Below are 21351 nucleotides of genomic sequence, written 5' to 3'. Positions count from 1 at the left end.
GTTTGCCTCTTGCTAAACAGACATCCTGTGAATTAACGCAGGCTTCAATGGTGAGCAGAAAAGTTCTTTTCTATGCAGCATATGTAGTAAAAAACAAAACACTAGGAAAAGGTGAATTTTTTGTCCGTGCAAACCAGGATCCTAGCAGTGTGTTAAACGGAATAGTACATGCTTTTTAAGAATGTTCAAATATTTTAATCAAAAGAAACTGGAATAATAGCTTAATAAACTTCAAGAAGTATTAGCCTGTTGACTTAGAGGCGAAGTTGTCCCCGATTGCGCGTTACAGTTGTTCCCTACCAGGCGCTGCATCTCTCTCTAGGCAGAGAAATGTTTTCAGATTCGCTTTTGGTTTTGCTGAGGAGTTAAGCGTGTGTTTCCATATGCGCGGCCCGGCTCCCGAGGATGAGGCGGCTCCTCGCCCAGTTTGTCGCCCTCTTTATTCCAGCCGAAAGGTGGAACATTGGCGTGGGGTTGTCTTTATTTACCCCGGAGTCGGACCTTAGCACCAAGTGGCCGGTTAGCTCAGTTGGTTAGAGCGTGGTGCTAATAACGCCAAGGTCGCGGGTTCGATCCCCGTACGGGCCACAGGAGTTACCTTTTCCTTTCCCGTCTTTTTTTCGTTTGTCCTATTTGTCCCAGCGATTCCCACCACCTCACGCGATTGTGCTGCGACGCTGCGTGATCTCTGCACAACGGTGCGTATGTGGGTGTGCGTGTCTGTGTGTCTGTCTGTACGGGGCTGGAGCGCCCAGAGCGGCAGCAGCACGGACCGAGCTTCATCGCGCGCCTGCGGCTGCTGGAGCCCGGCCGGCCCCGGCAGAGCGCGGGGTCGGCTACAGCGTGCTCGGGTGACCCCTCCGGGCTCTTTTCTGCCGTGTGGGCTGCCCTTCCCGCGTGACACCCGCTCCCCTGCCCGAAACGCCTCCCGGTGACAGCGAGTGGCGGAGCACGCGTTCACAGAATGGGTCACTTTGGAGGAGACCACAACTCCTCCAACCTCCCTGCTAAAGCAGACTTGTACAGCACCCGGCACAGGATTCCGTCCAGACCGTTCTGGGATATCTCCAGTTGAGGGAGACTCCACAAACTCTCTGAGCAACCTGTTCCAGTGCTCGGTAACCTGCACAGTTGAGTTCTTCCGCATGTTCAGGTGGAACTTTCTGTGCATCAGTTGTCTTGTATCCCAGAGGTCGGCACCTCCGGGAAGAGAGTGGATCCATTCTCTTGGCACCAGCCCCTTTAGATATTTGTACACAGACATGAGGTCTCCTCCGAGTCGTCTCTTCCCGAGGCTGGAAAGGCGCGACTCCCTCATCCTTTGATCGTAAGGCAGACGCTCCGGTCCCTCAGCTATCCCCCATTGCCCTCCACTGTACCCGCTCTAGGAGCTCCATGTCCCTCTCTCTTGTACTGAGACTCGAACGGCGGGCAAAAACAACTCACGGTAACTCCGCCACCGGGGCCAGCAGCTCCGGGTGCACCTCCGCCGGTTTTATCCCGCGCGAGCCGCCGTCGGCGCCGGGCGGCCCCGCCCCGGGGGGCGCGGCGGGCGCTGCCGGGCCCCGCCGATGCGGCGCCTGCCAAGATGGCGGCTCCCGGGGCGGGGGGCGCCGGGGCGCTGCCGCCCCCTCCGCCCGCTGAGGACGAGCCCCCCGGGACCCGCGGGGCACCCCCCGGCGCGGCCGCGGGGCGAGAGGAGGATGGCGGTAGCGGCGCGGAGTTGCTGGCGGTGACGGAGGAGCTGGTGCAGAGCTTGGCCGCCCTGGAAGCCGGCGGGGGAGCGGCGAGCGGCACCGTGCTGTACCTGCGGGCGGACGGGAGCGCGGCGGAGAGCGCCGGCGAGCAGCGGCGGCTGCTGGGGCGGCTGCTGGAGAGCCCGGGGCCGCCGCCCCGTCCCGCCGCCGCGCCGCTGGCCCCCGCGGAGCTCCGGCGGGTCATCGAGCAAGTGAGCAAGGCCCAGGAGCAGCTGAAGCCGGCGGCGGCCGCCGCGCCCCCGCCGCAGCCCTGCCCCGCGGGCGGCATCATGCAGAACGCCGCCCGGCAGCTCCAGAGCGTGGCCCAGCAGGTCGCCCTGCAGCAGGGCAGGGCCGCGGCGGCCGCCCGCCTCCTCCCGCAGAAGGTAACCCCGGGGGCTGGGCGGGGGGGAGGCTGCGGCGCTCTGTTGGTGATGAAAGCCATGGCTCCGGCGGGTTTAATCCTTTCTAACACTTTTCTTTTTTTTTTTTTGCCGTTCTCCTCAGTCGCACCTGCTCTAGGGTGTAGACTCAGATCCCATAGCTCAAAGGCACAGCTTTCAATGTGGTTTAGGAAAATCCGTGTTTGAATGTAGCTAATCGCTGCTGTGGTCAGTATTTCAGTCTGACAACACGTGCAGCCAAGGACAGCACAGAAGAGCCTTTCCTTAGTGGTTAAGTGGTGATACACTGGAAGTTGCTGCATGCCTCTTGCAGGTGACAGTCCCTGGGCTTTCAACCCACTTTTGGGGTGTAGGTTGTGAAGTGAATGATTGGAACTGAAGTAGAAATTTGGATGAGGCAGAGAAACTGCGAGGGAGATAAACAGTAACATCTGATTCTGTGAATCATCACCACAAAGTTTTTGTGAACTGAACTCACATCATAGTATGTCCTGGACTGGGTACTTGGCCTGTGTTATGTAGCAGACTGTAGTTTTCCCGTGTGCGGGGTTTGCTGAAGGTTGTGAGTGTGCCTTGGTGATGGCATTGACTCTGCTCTTCCAGCCAGGCCTGCTAGCAGGTAACAAAGCTGTGGCATGGCCTCAGAGCAAACTTTACATGCTTTAGTTGAACCGCAGTCACAGCAGAAAATGTGCAGGAAAACCCATAGCTTGGAGGAAGGGAATCTGTGCTTTGATGCATTAAGATGGAAAGTTAATGATGTGCAGTGCTTTCTTCACGCTTTGCTTTAAGGGAATGTGTGTATTAACTCAATAAATATTGTATTTATTTATTAATACTGTATTTGTGTAATTGCAACTCCTCCTTTTTTCCACAAAAGCAGCTGGAAGCCATTTGTGTCCAAGTTCAGCCAGGACAGATGAAGGAAACTGAAGGGCCAGTGACATCATTGACACCAGTCCAGTCCAAAACTATAACGCTGAGTCAGCCAGTTGGTAGGAAATCTAGCATGCCAGGAGTTGGCATTATTAATCCCCAGATAATTAGGATACAGCCTGTTTCAGGAACTGAGCAGCAGCAACTACTCCTGCACAGTTCTTCTGAGTCTCCAGTTCAGTTGCTTATGCAGAGGCCTTTACCATCTCACGGGTCTGTGGACAAGATTCCCCCATCCAAGATGGTGAATGGACAGAGGGCTTCTTGTGCCACAGCATCGGCTTCAAGGTCTCCAAAACCTACTGTGGCTGCAGCCAGTTCAGCAAGTACACCAAGCCTTGAAAAAAAGCAAAAGGATGACAAGTTAAAGAAATCCTTGAAAGTGAAAACTCGTTCTGGACGGATTTCACGACCTCCTAAATACAAAGCTAAAGATTATAAATTCATTAAAATGGAGGATTTGGCTGATGGTCATCAGTCTGATTCTGATGACTACTCTGAGCTGAGTATAGAAGATGATGAAGAAGGAAAGGTGAAGGGAAAGGATGCATTATTCAGTTCTTCAAATTATAATCTGAAACCCAAAACGTTTAAATGTCAGACTTGTGAAAAATCTTACATAGGAAAAGGAGGATTAGCAAGACATTATAAACTTAACCCAGACCATGGACAGCTGGAGCCTTCACCTCAGAAAATACCTCTAAATAAACCTAATGGAAGTATATTTGTGGAAGAGGAAATGATGAGTCCAGATTTGGATTCAATTGCTGTCACTTCAAGTCATGAAAAAACACTAGCTACCAGTATGGAAGAAACTGTTGATTCAAAGGCTGGAGAACAGGTAAAGGGTAACTTATAAAACCTGTAAATTCTGTGCAAAGTACAATGGCAGTCCTATAGCTGCACAGTCTTGTATTGCTCAGAAGTATCCACTGATAGACTGCATTAGGCAAATTTCCCATTGAATGCCTTTAAAAATCAAATTGTCTCTTGCAGTGCTGCAGCAATGGTACTCTTGCACAGACACATACAACTAAATGTTCACTGAGTGTTCATTTCTTCCTTGTTTCTGACATACAGTTTTCACCTTGTCTGCATAAATGACATTCTTCTCTGCATTTGGATAAGAACACTGTTGTTCAGTTACAGCCTTTAGCATGACAGCAACACATCATCTGTTCTCTCATTTTCTGTTGCTGAAATAATGTCATCACAGAAAAATCTCTTATTTGGAACACAACAGTGAACTGCAACTTTTCCTAGAGCAGGTTTTCAAAGTGAGGCTTTGAAACCCTGCACACCAAACACTGGTGAAATTTGAGTCTCTAGAAAGCTGCCTTAGCTGCAAATTTTTTCCTGTGATGTTCTAAGCTGGTCACTTCAAAGAAAAGTTTCTCTTTTAATATTGAAATGACTCTTAACATTTTGCAGCAAGAGCTGATGCAGCTGCTGGAAAGGACAAAGTACTCATTTAGATACAGGGGTGTCACACTTAGCTGCAAATTTTTTCCTGTGATGTTCTAAGCTGGTCACTTCAAAGAAAAGTTTCTCTTTTAATATTGAAATGACTCTTAACATTTTGCAGCAAGAGCTGATGCAGCTGATGGTAAGGAAAAAGTACTCATTTAGATAGAGGGGTGTCACATTTATTACTTTATCATTATGAAGTTGATCTCAGGAAGGTGAAAATTTACAGCAAACAAACCTTCCCTCATCCTCTACACTCAGTTATCATCTCTGGAAAAAGAGAATTGCAGAATACTCAAGTCTGCTTTCTGAATTACTGTATTTGATACAGACAGGAAGCCAATCAAGATCCCCATGCTCAACCCCTAATCCTGTGTCAAATTTAGAACTAATTTAGTAATTTAATCCCTGGATAGAACTGACATAAATTTGCCATTTATAGAGCTTTCCTAATCAGTAGAATAGTAGGGAGTTACTGAATGTTGGGATGCAAATGTACAGATTATGCAAAGAAGCCTGATGTAACTCAGTACAATTATAAACTAATTTCTTGAAAGATGCTGGAACATTCTTAGAAATTCTAGCTTGGAAGGGAAAGATGCTTAAGTAAGAAATCACTGCTTTGAACAGTTATAAAGTTTTACACTGAAATGATCATAACTTAAACATATAAAAGGTACTTTGACTTTCTGTGTGATCTTATAACAGCAGCTGCTTCCTAGCTGTATTTCTAAGGAAGACAGGATTTTGAAATGTGGTAACTGGGCAGTACATTTTGGAATTTAATTACTATGCTTGTCACTGTTCGTGGTGTCAGAGTTTTTGTCTTATAAATTCTTCATTTTGATGTAGTTAGAATGAAACCCAAATTATACTTTGAGTATGTTTTATTGCTAATTAAGTTTTATTTCTACAACCTCTTTATCTAAATAGGATATATTTTACTTCAAAAATATTAAATGTATTTAACCCACTTAAATCACCTCTTTCATTATGTTTATTTAATATTTTTATTTTGTATGACATCTTGTGGTTCAAAAACGCTAACTTTGCGTTATCTACTTCTGCATCACATATATGCCATTATAAATAATGGCATATATGTGATGCAGAAGTAGCAGTCTTACTAATGTGTTTTATTCCACAACTTTCTTTCAAGTTATGCTTGTATCCAGCTTTGCGTTTTTTAATATGCTATTTATTGTATGCACAGATGACAAAATTTTATAACTGTCTCCTTGAAACTGTTTAAAATGGTGAATAAACACATTTCCTTTTAATTAAGGCATCAGAGTGTGAGGAAAGCAGACACTTGCTGGCAGAAGAACCAAATGAAACCAGTTCAGGACGCCGGGGACCGGTAACACCAAAAGGATCTGGAAGGCCCAGACGACCAAAGAGACGTGGTCGACCCAGGATGGGTGGAAGATCCAGGTGTTCTGGAAGGCTTAGCAGACCTGGTCAGTCCCCTTCAAAGTCACTTAGTAGTGTGTCAGCAGAACACAATGTATTCAGAAGAAAAGCTAGGTTAAAAGAGGTATGGTTCTCTTCTGCAATTACTTTGCAAGTATTTTTACCCCACCCCAATTTCCCCCCCTCCTTTTTTTTTATTAATCACTTATTTTCAATTAATCATTTTCAAAAAAAGATTTTTTTTTTACATCCTTATGTATGGACAAGATGAAAGCCTTAGATGGCTTCTAAGAAGAAAATGTTGTCTTTTAAGAAAAAAATACTTCCAGCAGAATATTGGAAAAAGGGAAAATGGGAACTGGGTTTGGAAAGGGACTTCTGACATGTAGATATATTCTTGCTACCCTTTTTCTGCAGAAGGAAAGTTACTAGCTACTACTAGTATCTCCTCCAACACAGTAAAAGAAATAATACTGAAAAGAACACCAAAAAACCAAAACAAACCCACAAAGAAGGTCTTGGGGGAGGACAGATTGGGGATTAAAATCCAAGTAACACAATTTGTTCTTTGTTTTCTGTGTGTTATAGATTCTTTATGGCTACTACAGCTACTGAGGTTGCTGTTCTTTCTATGAATTGGCAACATTTGTGGGACTGAGTTTTGTCTGTACATGAGTAGTAACTATTCTGAGGTTTTGTAACTTACCCCACTTTGGAGTTAGTTTGCATCTATTCTTAAAGCTGCCTAAACATACAGCATACCTTTAAAAAAAAAAGTAGTGATATTTTATGTTCTGAAAATGGGGTGCATAATGTGTGGGCTGCTTTTTCCTAATAATCTCATTCTGCCTTTGGACAGCTAATACAACAATGTGATAATGAAGACTTAATGGAGCTGGCTCTCCCACGTCTTACAAAGCTGGTTACAGTGTATGAATTCCTGTTGATGAAGGTGAGTTTTCACCTAAAAATACTAAATTATTTTAGGGATATGTCCATTAGTACTCATAAAAAGATTCCTTTAGAGAAATAATTTAATTTAGTAAATTAATATCGTGCAGCATGTAGATGTTCCACACATCACTTCAGTCTTACACAGGCAAAACTCTCGTAGGTCTCAACTCAAAGCCTTGCTTTTTGCTGCCTGGTTCAATGGCATTTTGAATATTCCATAGTCTTCTGACTTGAATGTTTCTATTTCAAAATGTTGAACAGAACAAAATTGACAGATCTTAATTTCATCTTTTTTTAAAGTATAGGGGAGGGAGAAACAAGCCCTTTTTTATTCCCCTCTTCTTCTAGGTGGAAAAAGGACATCCAGCAAAAGCTTACTTTCCAGATGTGTATAGGGAGTTTGAAGATTTGCACAATATGGTAAAGAAAATGGCTTATGATCACCTCAGTAATTCTGATTATGTGAACTGCCAACAGCCCGTTGAAATAAAAGATGCTAAGGTAATAAAGCACTCTGTTTGGAACTATGATTGGTTGGTTTGTTTGCCTGCTTTATTTTAGATGCCTTCCATTTTTAATTTTTTCTGATAAGCTTTTTTGTGCAGGTAAATTTATTTGACAACAAGATTTTTAATTAGTAAAAAATAGACATTATTGTGAAAAGTCCAACAACTTACCAAGAAGAAAAAGAAATCCATAATAAAACTACAATTCTAGTTTTTGTCAGTGGATACAGCTAGAGAGATAAGAAACAATAATAGCAGTGCTGATAGTTGCCTTGCATATCTAGGATAGTGTGAAGCTGCATGTTACTGCAAGGTTTATTTAGCATTAACCACTAATCAAAGCACATCCTGATGTTTGATCAGGAAGTGGGGGGGTCCTATATTTAAAATGAGTGACCTTGATTTAAAGAGGTAAGTAATTTCATTGCAAAATGAGGGCAAACTGAGTGCATCTATGCAGTACACAGCCACATTAACAAACGTGAAAGGTAGTGACTGCATTAATAAAATTGAAAACTATTATTTCAGTGACTCCAGATGCATTGTTTATGGAGCTGTCTCTGGAAAGACAGATGAAATCTCTTTCTTGCTTCTCTTCTGTGTTCATGTGCATTCTTAATATAGAATGAAGCTCTTTAAAAAAGAACAAGACCACACCAAACCCCAAAACAACCTAGCCTTGAGAAACTGAATGGTAGCACACCTATGTAAGGATGAAGCACAGGAATGGAATGTGAGGAGGGGGGAAAATCCTTAACTATGCAGAGATACTCTAAACAGAAGACTAAAATGTTTTTATATGATGGAGAGCCTCAATAATCTTTATTAAACACTGCTCTGAGTAACTGTCCCTGGATTCAATGTATAACCATAATTCTTTCAAGTTTGCCTGTTAACAGTCACCTTCAAATGAAGGTCATGTGTCAATGTGAAGGCTGGTACAAAACATGGGAGTCTAAATACTTGCATGAGCTGAGGTGATTGTCAGGCTAGACATGACTAGTTCTAGTTCAGTTTGAAGAAAACTAATCTGTATTTCAGCATATATGTATTCAGATCTGAGAGGCTAACTTTTACTTTTTTCCTTTTATCTGTTTTTGAAGGTTGCTGAATCTCTAGGGATCACAGAAATACTTGGTGGAGAACAGAAGATGCAAGGTGCAGATTCTTATTCACAGTGTGTAATTAAAATGGTCAGTGAGCAAGTGCCTGTGGACGTACTGGGACAAAAACGGTTAGCTGAGGTATGGAACACCTTTGTGAAAATCAACAGTGAAACTAAGGCAAATTAAAACTTAAAAATACGTAATTATTCCTGACAAAATCATGCTGGTATTATCTGAGTCAGGTTCAAGTAAGGCTTTTGTGGTGTTCAGAAATACTGAAAGTACTCTCTGCTGTGGTATCATAGCAGGGCACGTGAACTAGCATACCAAGTATGTGCTTTGGGAAGACACTTGGTAGCATTCAGGACAGAGTATCAAAGACTTACAGGTCTTGATACAGGGACAAAAGAACTTAACTGAGGTGCTGGTAGCTGGGTCTCCACAGATTCCAGCCTGTGTTAGAGGAAATAGCCTAACCTACAGCAGGTTCAGACATTAGAGAAGTGATTGCTGTGCTAATTGGTGGTGGATAGAAGGGCATGAAAACAGTTTCTTTCTGATGAGTCAGTTGATGAGCTTCAGTCTGTTTATAGCTGTAGCAGAGAGCTGTGTTTTGTCCCCTTGGAGTTTTGCCGTAGTGTGGGGGCTGTGTTTAAATCCTTACCTCTTAACACCTTTAGTGTAAATCCTGTTTTCAGGGATCATCAGTTCACTGCCATGATGTTCCCACACTTATCTTTTCCAGTATTGTCAGATGTTACAGGCTGCAGTTAATCATCTCTTGTATTGACAGAGCTCAGGGGAAGAACTGTTGCCACCAGCCAAAAGGACCAAGTTAGAAGATGTAACAGAAAATGTGAACACTTATGCCAGTCAAGATGAAGTGAAAGAAAAGAGTGGGAATTTGTGTACACTGTTTGAAAAAGATGGTAACCTCTTCAGATTTTCCAGTTCTGTTCTGTTCATGGAGGAGCTGAGCAAATCTTTGTTCTTCAAGCTACTGTGGTTTTTGTCTTACAGTTTCATTGCTTAACTTGCTTCCCAGGTCCTTCAAAAGCAGCTGTTTAACTGGAAAGGCCTCATGAGGAGGGAAAAGTTACAGAGGATGCAGACAGCAGTAGATCAGTCCTGGATGCATGATAATCAGTGATGATACTTATGAACATAGTAGTGTCCTCTGCTGTGTCCTTCCTGTCTGTCCTGTCCCTCTGAGTGCATGACCTTTGTGTCAGCTGTGGGAGAGCAGAGGAAGCACAGTGCACATCCTTCCTCTTGGCCCCAGCCAGCTACAGCAGCAGAATGACCAGAGCTTTGTGGCACCTGGGGGAAAGGGAGAGCTGTGTAGGCTGTCCTGTATCAATCATTGGAATACATCTTGTATTGGAACTGAGGCACCATTTTGCATCACAGTCTCTTCAGGTGGTTACCTTTCTTTTTATTCCTTCTTCATGTTTCATCCTCCTGCACTTCAGATGAGCAGGGCAACAGTGAAAGGAAAGTAAATCTCTAGTAAGATATGTCCCTCAGTACCATTCACTTTGTAAATACCTCGTTTTGGTGTTGCTGTGCTTTTGCCCTTTGTACGCCTTTCAGTCAATGGTTTTGTTTCCCTCTGTTAGATTTTCTTTCTCTGAAAGGCTCTCTGCATGACCATGCTTACTTCTTGCTGCACTATGATTTTCTTATGGTCTAGGAGTTTTTAAAATTACATTTTTCTTGCACCTGCTAGTAGGGTGTTTGCTAGTCTACAGTGCAAAATGTTAAAAATAGTCCCCTCTGCAGTGTTAAGTCTCCTTTTTTGTGCTGTGGTATCTTTCATAACAAAAAAATCCAAAACCAAACCAACTTACTTGTTCCTTTTGACCTTTAATGATAAAGACTGACAGCTCATACTACTGCAGCTTAGTAGTTATTGTCCAGCTACTTTCAGGGTTTGGGACCCTGGTCAGGTCCAGGTCAAGTAACTGGTAGAACATTGCATTTATTGTGGTTTTGACCTTTTCTGGCACAGGACAAAAGTGCTGCTGGGGCTCTTAGCACAGTTAATTAATATGTAGTAACCTGATGACATGTCTGAGTCCAGGATGAACTTGATTAGGCATAGAAATTTAAACAGAAGTTTAAATGCTTCCATCAACTTACTAAAAGTGATGAGGATGAGCAGCTGACAAGCTTGTGCCTGGTAAAGTCTTTGTCTTTTAATGTTACTGGCTGCATGACAGATGGAAGAAAAATGAGTTTGCTTTTCAGCCCAGGTTCTTTTCAGGATGAACAGAAAAATGCTGCCTCTAAATGTAAGGTTTCTCAACATAGAAATACTTGATAAACTATCACCATTCAAAAATTCCTTAAATATTGTTATAGTGAATTTCTCATTGGGAAGTTCTGTGAAACTCCTGTAAGGTGTTTCAGGTTTGCTAATTTGGGAGAAGCAAAGCAGGGAAATAGTCAAGCTTTTCCTCCAAAATTATTGCTGAAATATAGGTTTTTTGGCATGCAATATTAGATTGCCCAACAAAATAATACTTCTTTCCCCTTTTCAGGTTTTAATCCATTAAATGGAGAAATCCTGCTTTCAGAAGACAGGCATATCACTTGCTGTCCAACTGGAAGTACATTACAGACAGCAGAGGAACACAATTCACTTGCTGATTCAGGAGTTCGAATCGATGGTGAAAATTCAGGTACCTTCTCCCAAACTGTGGAGATGAGGATAGAATACCCCCAGCCTGCAGGGACACAGGCAGCAGCCGTGGCAGCTGAAGCCTCTGTGCTGCACACTGAGGTGGTGCTGCCTGTGGGAGCCGGCGGCTCGGCCGGGCTGCTTCAGGCGCGCTCGGTCAGCGGGAGCGCGGCGCGGGGCCCGGCAGCTCCTGAGCTCCACAGCTCCCTGACGGAGCAGGCAGCGGCCAGGCAGAGCACTGCCCTGCCAACGAGTGAAGACAATGGTCACACTCCAAAATACCATCAACTGCAAGAAGAAAACCCGAATTTTGCCATTAAAGAACGCTCTGAGCAACTCCGTAATGCTGATATGGCTGATGAGATACAGGAGCTTGAGAAAGTTTTTTCAACAAACGTTGTGCCAATAAACTACCCCCAGAATGCTCAGGCTGAGTCGCACCAGAACGCTGTCCAGGGAGCCTCCCTGTCCACTCATGGGAACCAGGAAAATGCTTTCAAAAACCAGAGTGAATATTCTTGTGGGACAGAGGAAGCACACAAACTGGCAAATACAGTTACTGTAGATGAAACTGTAGCTTTTGAGATTTCTGATGAGAGCCATGATTTTTTGTCTCAGGGACACGAACAGATTTTTATTCAGACTTCAGATGGGCTTATCTTGTCTCACCCAGACACTGCTGTGTTGTCTCAGGCAGAAGGCATCGTCATTGTGACCGATTCCAACGGTACAACAATGCACATTCGCACACCCGAAGGGATTCCTCTGGAAACAGTGGAAGCCCTTCTGGCAATGGAAGCAGGTGGCCAAAGTGAAGATATTTTGCTCTCGCAAAGTGAATTGGAGCCATAAATTAGAAAACCCTATAAGCTTTCTTCTGGAAAAGACTGATTATAAAATGTATATTTTTCTAATGTGAATACTGAGATAATTGAAATTTAACTTATTTGTAAACTGTTTCTATGCCCTGTACTTTTTATAACTTATGTTTATATAAATTTAGCAGCATTGCAACCAAAAATTCTAGAATTAACATTGTTCTATTTGCTTTATATGTTGGGGATGGGTGGAAAGTGAAAATCTTGTCAACCCTAAAACTTGCACTGTTCCCTTTTGTTACATAATTCCTTTTCTCTCTAGCCATCTAAAAATGCAGTAAGTTGTACTGCTGTTCAGCAGTGATGTGCTGTGTACTGGCAAGCTGTATATGGGTAAAATAAAAGCTATATTAAAAATGTGCATTTTCTGTGCCACTGAGAGTACAAAACACTGTTATTGTGTTTTTAAAAGCTATCTTGAATATTCATTAGCATTTAGACTTGATGCACATAAATCTGCCTGGAAAAATGAGCAGCTTTAAGTATAATCCATAAACTTGTGCTTTCTGGGAACAATGTGACAGCCTAGCTGATCCTTACTGAAAAAAGCATTCACTGAGTTGAGACAAAAATAGCCTCAAACAAGATCTGATCTGTACTGAACAGCTGGAAATGTATTTAAGTTGCTTGTCTAATGTTCAGCCACACCTTTAAAAATTGCTGTTGTGTAGACATAAATGGGAAGGTGCATAAGTAGTGATCTAATTTTCCTTAACGAGGTACCAGATTCCTTTTTTTTGCTTTAGTCTGTCATGGCCTATTTTTGTTAGAGTGGTATTACACTTTTTTTCCCCTTTCAGATGATGCATCCTTTATGAGTTCCACACTTCAACCTTTCCAGTAACTCCATGCTACCTTGTACTGTTTAATCATAATACAAAGAGACTGTTGCTCTAGGCAGGGAGAAAACTTGGCAAATTACTTGAATTTTTGTCATACTTTCAGTATGATCCTTGGATCAGATTATATTTTTGTGGAGACCTCCTACCAGCATCTTGTCCAGGGCACTGTCTTTTCTTTCAAGAAGTGTAGCATGTGAAAAAGAACAGCATTAAATGAGCAGACACGACTGAAAAGTGGCAACATATCCTTAAAATGTGTGTGTCACCTCATTGCTGCATAGATGCAACTACTGGGACAGTCAGACAAATCTGCCAAGGACAGGAGAGTTGCTCTTAAATTGAATATGAGCAGTGATTTTTTTCCCATGGTATTGTTACCACTAAGAAAAACACTAAAATTGAATCTAAACAGAAGACAATTTACAGATCAAATAAACTGCTCTATGTTCCTTTACACATAGTTGGGTTAGGCTTTTTTGTTTGGTGGGTTTTTTTCATGGTTGCATAAGTAGAAGATGCATTTGATTATCCAAAATGTTGCCTTTTATGAGTAGTTGTGAAAGATACTGTACATTAATGAGTTATTAATGAGTTACTATTTGTTTTGGGTTTTTCCCCTCTTTTTCTAGGAGGTGGTAATTGCCAGAGGATAGAGACCTACCTTGTAAGTGAAGGCAGCATACAAAGCAAAGTCCTCCTGCTCTTTCAAAGTCTTTCACTGCAGTGAGCAATTCTTTATGATACTCTTTTGTACTGACTGTCTGATAATTGTATTTGAGGGCTACAAATATAACAATCAACTGCTTAGAGCTAGAATGACAAAACATCTCTGCAATGATTTTGCAGTAATCTTCCAATGCCCAACACCAGTCAATAAGCAAGAGGGTCTGTGAATATGAAGAGCCCTTCCTGAAGAGCCTTTTTTGCCTCTTAAGAAATGAGAACAAACCACAATTTCCACCTGTGGAGAAAATGAAAACTTGCTTCAATTTTGCCTTCCCCATCAATTTGCACATGCTGGGAAATATAATACACCTACTCTCATCTTAAAAGAACAGTTCTATATGTGAATCAATCTTTTCTCCTTGGAAAATATTTTTGAAGTACTGAGATGTTTCCATAGTGACACAGGTCTGGCCCAACTCAGATGAATTAAGGTGGCTATTAAACTAAGTGGAACACTTCCACTGAAAAAATAACAAAACCCAACAAAGCTGTTCCTAACTTTATCCTCATTGAGCTACAGCAGAATTTCTTTTTAGATGCTGGAATTGTGGGCTAAGAATAGAACTCTTATTAGCTGCCAGAAACAACCTCATTGTTCAACCAAACAATTTTTCAAGAAAACTTCTCAATTCATGTCTGTCTGTCCTGTTACTGCAGGAAACTCATGTATTTCCCTTACTAACCCCAAGGTTTCAGCTTGGGGCTAATTAGGTAAGTGACTTTGCTTTTGCTATCAGTACAGAGGGATGGACACACTTTCAATCCAAAACCACTTGACATGAGTACCAATAGTCTAAGGAAAAACTCACTGAGCCCTATTACAGGGAGCAGACAAGATGGGATACAGCCTTGACTAAAGCAGGTTTTGTTTTATTCACAGCTGCTTTCATTGAACATCTCTTAAAAAAAAAAGTTAAAATTAATTAAAAGGGACAAGACCTTATTATGTAATGATTGTAGAATGCTGAGTTCTACTAAACCTTCCCTGGGTGCTGGTTCAGGCTTGGATCACTCATTGAGGGTGATGTACCCAGCAACACCAGAATCCAAACCAAAGCAGAACTTACACTATTGTCTGCAGCAGCATTTCAAAATCACATACCAAACTATGTGGATCCTTTTGGATTCTTTTTGTGGTTTTCTTTCTTCCAATTATAAATTAAGTACAAAAACATTTGCCCTATTAATTCATGCAAAAAAACCCCAAAAACCATGGAAGATCAAGAAGTGCTGAATTTCTGTGGCAAAAGAGACTGTGTAGGTATTTTAGGCTTTCTAGACTTGGAAGTTACATTTTTTGCTGTGTATTCTTTTTGCATTTAATCCCCCAGACTACCAAGCAGTGCTCACCTCTTTCTGACTATAGAGGACTTAGCATCCTACCTGTAGCCTCTGTGTTGCCCTTACAATAGATAAAAACAATCAAAACTAGATTGTCCCATGCAGAAAAAGGAGTATCAGATGAGACAAAGTAAGGAATATGAAGAGAAAAATATTTTTAATAAGTTTTACAAAAAAATCAACTTACTTGGTAAGCCTTGCAATATGCCAGTTCAGTTTCATATAAAAGCATCACCAGAAGCCAGCCATGTAACCTTTGGAGTTCTAGCACTGCCTGTGTCCTGTTTCCAGCAGCATGGCTTCGAGCAGCAGCATGCTGCTGTTCTCAATGTAAGGCTGGTACAGCCACGAGGATAAATACACCATCATCAGATCCTGGTCAGCAGAATGAGCAATGTCTTGTACAATTGTTTGCTTGAGTTGTAGTTCCTTCTTGTACATTTCAGACAGCTTCAGAGAAACCTCATCTGAAAAGGATTGAAAAACCAAGCACATTGACCAGAACATTTCAGCAATTCTCTAAAAGCTAAATTATACTTGTAATACATGGATCATAAAAAACCCCTACCTTACATAAGCTATTCCCCAATTTAGCCATCTTTTTTTTACAGCATGAATGATGTTTTTACATTAGAACATAAAATACTAAACAATTTCCTCAGCTTTGGGATGTATTTTACACACTGCTGATTTTGACATGAGTCCACATTTAATTCTAGAATAAGCAATGGTATTGGTCTCAGGACCCACTATAAAATTATCAGCTACAGCTATTCCTCAAATAACTGAAATTTGATTTTTAAAATTTGGTAATGCTATCCTACAATACAAGCTTCACATTTTAAGAGTTGCTCTTGATTTTAGCTAATCTTAAGGATGCCCTCACATGCTGTGAAGCACTTCAGCAATGCATGATCACCAGTAAGTAATACCAATAGTGAAAAACAACAGTAAAAAAAAACCCCAACAGACCAAAACCAAAGCATTTATCATAAAAACTGCTACTAATTATGTTAGTAAACCTGGCAGGGGGGGTTAAAATGCATCTGTAATCTTTCATTGTTTGAATTACTAAAAAATAACCACACAAAGTATTTTTAAAGAGAGACTTATCTTGTGCTTCTAACTTAGCCTGAACTATCACTGCCTTCAGAAGGATTTAGTCTTTCATGGAGTAGACAGCATCACTAAATGATTCAGTCACAATGGGTGTTTTGACAGCAGTTGTCTTTGTCATTCTTATTCTTTGAGGCTGGCAGAAACTAATACATTAAGATTCCTGCTAAACCGTGGCAGTGAATTAAGAGGTAGAGCTTCACAGAGGTATGATTTTCACAAAGCAGGCAGCTGGTTTCCATGCAATCAGGCTTCTCTTGAATTCAGACAGTTTTTAAATTGGGGTAATACCAGCTAGGAGGCAGTACCTTTTGCCATCAAGTGAATGCTAAAAGAATTAATATTAACAGTAGAGGGTAACATTTCTTTACTTCACTTGATTGACACTGAGATCAGAGGTATTTTTCTTTGGCTGCTTGAGAATTAACTGAGGTATAGCTTGCTCTTTGCATTCAAGGATTTAATTTCAATGTCAAGTAACAAGTCAAGTAGTTAAGCCTGCAGCTTAACACCAGCAAGCTGCAAATTCATCTCTTCCTGCAGAGAACATGGCTGTTGCAGCATGGACACTGTAAGCTGCTGACAAATTTAGTTCTATGCTGTAATTGTTGCATGTCAGACAATGCTTGGCAGTCATCAGCAGTAACCCTAAACCAAGTGATGCATTCATGTGTTTATTGATTAGTCAATTGTAAAGGAGACAGCACTCTCTCCCTCTCAAGCAAGACATCCAGATAAGAGGGCTTATTTTTCAGTCATAAATTAGATGACACTGATGACACAATGTAATTAGCTAAGATAATCAATATTTTACTTACAGAAGTACGGTGTGGGCCATGTATGAAAGAAGGGAGCCTTGCAATTCCCAGCTCCATGGTGGAATGTTTCCAAGTCACAGATTGCTTTAGTAGTTGAAGTAAGCTTTTCCATTTTCAGTTGTATTTTTGTCTTAAAATGATGAACATAGAATGTTACTGAATATCAAGCATTTTTTTGCAAACACACTATTTATGAAGGCTGTTTAATACTGACATTTCTAACTCACATTTTTTAAACTCCAGACAGGAATCAAAACTGGAATCTATATACAGACTTAATATGAGATACCTGGAAATTCTGAACACTGCAGATATGACTCTGCTTTGGACATTCATTTGTTTCCCACATATAGAAATATACTAAAGCCCTCTCATTTTTTCACCTCAGCAACACAGAGGCTACCTGTAGGAGGCTAATTTAACACTGGGGAAAAACATCACACTGGTATAGCACAAGCCCTGTCAAGATCTTTTTGTACATTACCATATCAAGATGACTTTTAATTTCAAAAGATCAGCAGCAGGTGAGAAAAGCAGCTCAAGCTACTACTGACAATATATCTAGGGTGATCTAACAACTTTCTTCAAAAAATAGGTCATTCCATCCACCTCCTTCATGTTCATACGACTTTGTGCATTTGGGTATGAATATTTACACCAAAATGAGCTTGCAGGCAGTATCTTTACATCAAGCAGCTAAACCACAGATACATCTATGAACCTGTAAGCTCATAAGGAATGAAAAATAAATTAGGTCATAGTGGCTATGTTTAGTATCCAATCTAACACTGAGTGCTTAGACTCCTGTTCCTCAGGAAGAGCAAAAACTTTATCAATGCATTTGTAGTCTGAACACAACAGTACATCAAGTAAAAAAAAATCCCCAAACATTTTCCCCACAGAAAAAAAATTGGAGGGAAATCTAGCCAGTTTCCTGCTTTTTCTAAATACTGGAGGTCTGTGTCCTGTCTATATAAAAAAATAGATCTTTTAATGGGCCTCCACTTTGGCAAAAGGCTGTAAAAGTTATTTTTAATATGAATTTTAAATTACAGTATCTGGCAGAAAAAAATTGTTTGCTTCCTGTCAAACTGACAGGTGACATTAATTCCTAGCAAGGTATCCAGAAAAAATGTTGGGTTACATAATTATCTTACTCCACTCTCCAGAGAAGGAGATCTGCACAGCAATGATTGCATTATGTCTGATCAAAGACAGCTGCAAGGATGTGATGGCAGGTAGAGCACTGCTTTATGCTTTGCTGTTTCTTTTGTTCTAAACAGAGGGAATATCCAGGATGAGAAACAGAAAACAGGTGCAGCTTTGGAATGCATTCTTTGTACAATTTGTTTCCACAACCCTTTATAAAGGGGGGAGTAGAACTGCAAGACAACGGAAGATGTAAAAACAACTTTGCACCATTTATTTGGTTGATTGGTAAATTTCAATCTGGATTTATAGTTATTGAGATTTGAAGCCAAAGAGCTATGAATGAAAATCCCAATTTTCTGCCTACAATAAATACTTCAGGACATTTCCTTGTTACTTGAGCTCACTTGGAATTGATTAATATTGACTAAGTCTGAAAAATTAGTATTACCATTTGCTTTAAGGTCTCAAGTAATTCTGCACAGCAATTGTCCAGCTCTTCATTGTATTTTGGGGTTGGCTTTTCAGGTTCTGTGGCACTGTTATCACATACTATCTCCAGTTTGTTGTCTTGAAATCTAAAATAGAAACATGAGGCAGTGTAAACAACTACATATAGGTTTACTTGAGCAGTGCAGATTTAAAATCCTTGTGGTCTGATCCTACAAAATCTCTCACTCACAGGCTGTTCACAAGAATTCCAACATAAAAATAGCAAAAAGCATAGCTGGCCATGTGGGCAAATGGGGCCAGTACCACAATCTTCAGAGAAAAACAAAACTACTCTACCTTAGAATGTGTGCTTGAAAAAACATTGGCAGGTGTTAAGATAACACTTTTTCCCTCTTACCTTGCCCCTGTGCTGGAGGTTGTTCTCTCATCACCTACAAGATATGCCAGGCTTCAGCTGCTCCACAGGACAATCTGGTGCCCCACCACAAACTCACCTTTGTGCAAATTTAAGCCAAGACATTTACCTGTGACCCCAGAGCAGCCAATGTGCAGACACCTGCCCTGTCTGGCAGACTTTCCCACACCAGCTGTAAACTCAGACTGGAGAGAGAGAGCTGCTAAAGAGCAAAACAACATCTGGCACCATTACAGCAAAATATTCCTCAGCTTGTACCTGTCAGAACCCTGTCAGACAAACCCTCTTCAGCTGTCAGGAATCTGGAGAAGCTGCTCACAGCCCTGTTAGTTAAGGCTTTTCATTACAGCATGAAAATAAAAGCTCTACCAAAGTGGTTTTTTTTTTTTTTTTCAGTTTTTCTGTGGGGGTTTTTTTAATGGTGGTTGTGGTGTGGTATTTTTGTTGATTATTTGTTGGTTTTAAGCCATCACCATTAAAACTTTTTGTCTGTACAAATCACTGATTCTTCCTTAAAATCTTCTGAACTTTTGACTTAGGTTTTTTATGCCTCACTGTAAAACATGCAAGAGAGTAAGGGAACTCACATGGGCTGAAATTTATAAAATTAGATTTTAACTTGGCACATTATGTAAATATTTAAAACATGTTACATTTTACTATGTAAAATAATAATTTCCCATTTCTTGCAAATAACATTACTGTATGAGACATTATTTGAATGTAAATAGTTTATGTAATCCAAAAATTGAAACTGCTGAGTTTGATCTAAAAGCTAGCTTATCCACTGTGACATGTTCTTTTCCCATCTCCCAACAGAACTTTCTAGTGAAGAAAGCAGATTAATCTCTCAATAAAAGCAATCTTTATGCTATGTTTATTTGTGTGTATTAGCATACTTACTGCTCACTGATCCTCATGTTGACTATTTTGTTTGCTGTAGTAAATCCATTATCATTCAGTCTCTCCCATTTCATCATTAAATTATGCCAGTCTGCTGCATTATCTTTAATTTTTCTTGCACTGACAGATAAAACAGGCCTTCTTGGAGTACTATCAGGAGGACTTTTTGCTGTATGAGAAAATAAAGATTTTGAAGCCATTTAAAGCATACAGAAACAAATCAGTGTTCAGCAGCTATTTATGTGAAGATTTCCTTGCTTTACTGGTAAATATTGATTAAAGTAAAATGGAATTTACATTAACTGTCTTTGGTCATGAAATCTAATTCCTCATCTCTTGCTATCTGCAAGAAAACCGTATAATTAAACAAGTGCCAGCACATTCTGGGATGTGCAGTTGCAGCATGGACAGCAGTGGCTTTGTAGTGCTGGCAGATCTAGCAGTCTTCTGATATCAAATGACAGATGCTAATGCAGTATGACAGAGAGAAATCATGGCAGCAATTACTGTGTGTGCATGCAGTGCTCATGCCACGAATGTCAGCATTAATTCACAGCAACATGCGAGCTGCAAGAGTTTGGGGAAAGGCTGAGTCCTGCTGAAGGTGGTGGGTGCTTTACTGCTGAGCACAAAGCCTTTGTTTCATGGTGTCTCCTTGGAGGGCAGACAGCTGTAAGAACCCTCTGCACCTCCTCTGATCACACAAAGCACCTTTGCACCTCAGGCCAGGCCCTGGCAGCCACAGCAGCTCAAAGCCAAACCAATGTCCTGCCTGAACGTTTGCTGGCTTCAACTGCTACCCACAGAGATGCCTGAAAAGAGTTCATCACATCCAAAGATGTAAAGTCCACACGAAATCACAGAACGGGTCAGGCTGGGAGGGGCCCCAGTGGGTCCAAGCTCCCTACTCAAGCACGGCCATCCCAGAGCCATGGCACAGGATTGCCTCCAGACGGTTCTCCAGGGATATCCGGACATCTCCAGTGAGGGAGACTCCACAACCTCTCCGGCTCATCTGTTCCAGGGCTCGGTCACTGCATAGGGTTGGAGTTCTTCCTCATGTTCAGGCAGAACTTCCTGTGCACCAGCTTCTGCCCACTGCCTCTTGTCCGGCTGGCTGGCACCACCGAGAAGAGCCTGGCTCAATTCTCCTGACACCCACCCTTTAGATATTTATACAGAGACGTGGTAAAACACATGGGGGTCCCCGTTCCACCCGGAGCATGACGGAGGTGCTAGACACGGTGCACACCGCGTGTGACAGCAGCAGCCCGGCGGGCTAGCAGAGCACCACGGGCACTTTAAACCTCGTTAGTTTGCCGAGAAAACGCCACGACCCCGCCTCTGGCTGTCCCCTGCTACTCTCACGTTCGCTGCCGGCGCTCCCCCATCACTCACCCGCCATGGCGACCCCGCCGCCCCGCGGAAGTTCGCTCACGTCCGGCCCCGCCCAGCCCGGCCCCCGAGCGGCGCAGGCACCGGGGCCGCCGCCGCTCCGCCGCCTC

General features: G+C 41.9%; 2 protein-coding genes and 1 non-coding gene across 6 annotated transcripts; 2 read left to right on the top strand and 1 right to left on the bottom strand.

Annotated features, from left to right (window-relative positions):
• The first annotated feature begins 514 nt into the window (after positions 1-514).
• TRNAI-AAU lies at positions 515-588 on the top strand. Its single transcript has one exon. It is a non-coding gene; the product is annotated as a tRNA-Ile (tRNA).
• A 983-nt stretch (positions 589-1571) lies between these two features.
• Positions 1572-12444, top strand: ZNF839 (zinc finger protein 839). Of its 2 annotated transcripts, none has more exons than XM_039712469.1 (8): positions 1572-2122; positions 3024-3917; positions 5829-6080; positions 6816-6908; positions 7259-7411; positions 8520-8660; positions 9316-9451; positions 11066-12444. In XM_039712469.1, the coding sequence occupies exons 1-8, from the start codon at positions 1589-1591 to the stop codon at positions 12055-12057; spliced, it is 3195 nt and encodes a 1064-aa protein (XP_039568403.1). In that variant the 5' UTR covers positions 1572-1588; the 3' UTR covers positions 12058-12444. The 2 variants fall into 2 exon arrangements, with proteins under 2 accessions (XP_039568403.1, XP_039568402.1); XM_039712468.1 differs by having other exon boundaries at positions 3021-3917.
• LOC120503713 (cyclin dependent kinase 2 interacting protein) lies at positions 3283-21350 on the bottom strand. Of its 3 annotated transcripts, none has more exons than XR_005627820.1 (6): positions 21245-21296; positions 19847-20015; positions 18527-18653; positions 16927-17056; positions 15180-15459; positions 3283-3413 (listed from the first exon to the last, which is right to left on the bottom strand). XR_005627820.1 is itself a non-coding variant. In XM_039712470.1 (5 exons), the coding sequence occupies exons 1-5, from the start codon at positions 21249-21251 to the stop codon at positions 15257-15259; spliced, it is 636 nt and encodes a 211-aa protein (XP_039568404.1). In that variant the 5' UTR covers positions 21252-21350; the 3' UTR covers positions 15124-15256. The 3 variants fall into 3 exon arrangements, 1 of the variants encoding a protein (XP_039568404.1); XR_005627821.1 differs by lacking the exon at positions 3283-3413 and adding an exon at positions 13525-13886; XM_039712470.1 differs by lacking the exon at positions 3283-3413 and having other exon boundaries at positions 15124-15459; positions 21245-21350.
• Between the last annotated feature and the right edge of the window lies 1 nt (position 21351).

This window comes from Passer montanus, unplaced genomic scaffold, assembly GCF_014805655.1.
Source record: "Passer montanus isolate IOZ18808 unplaced genomic scaffold, ASM1480565v1 scaffold27, whole genome shotgun sequence".
NCBI lineage: Eukaryota > Metazoa > Chordata > Aves > Passeriformes > Passeridae > Passer > Passer montanus.
This window is presented reverse-complemented; position numbering and strand designations above follow the sequence as displayed.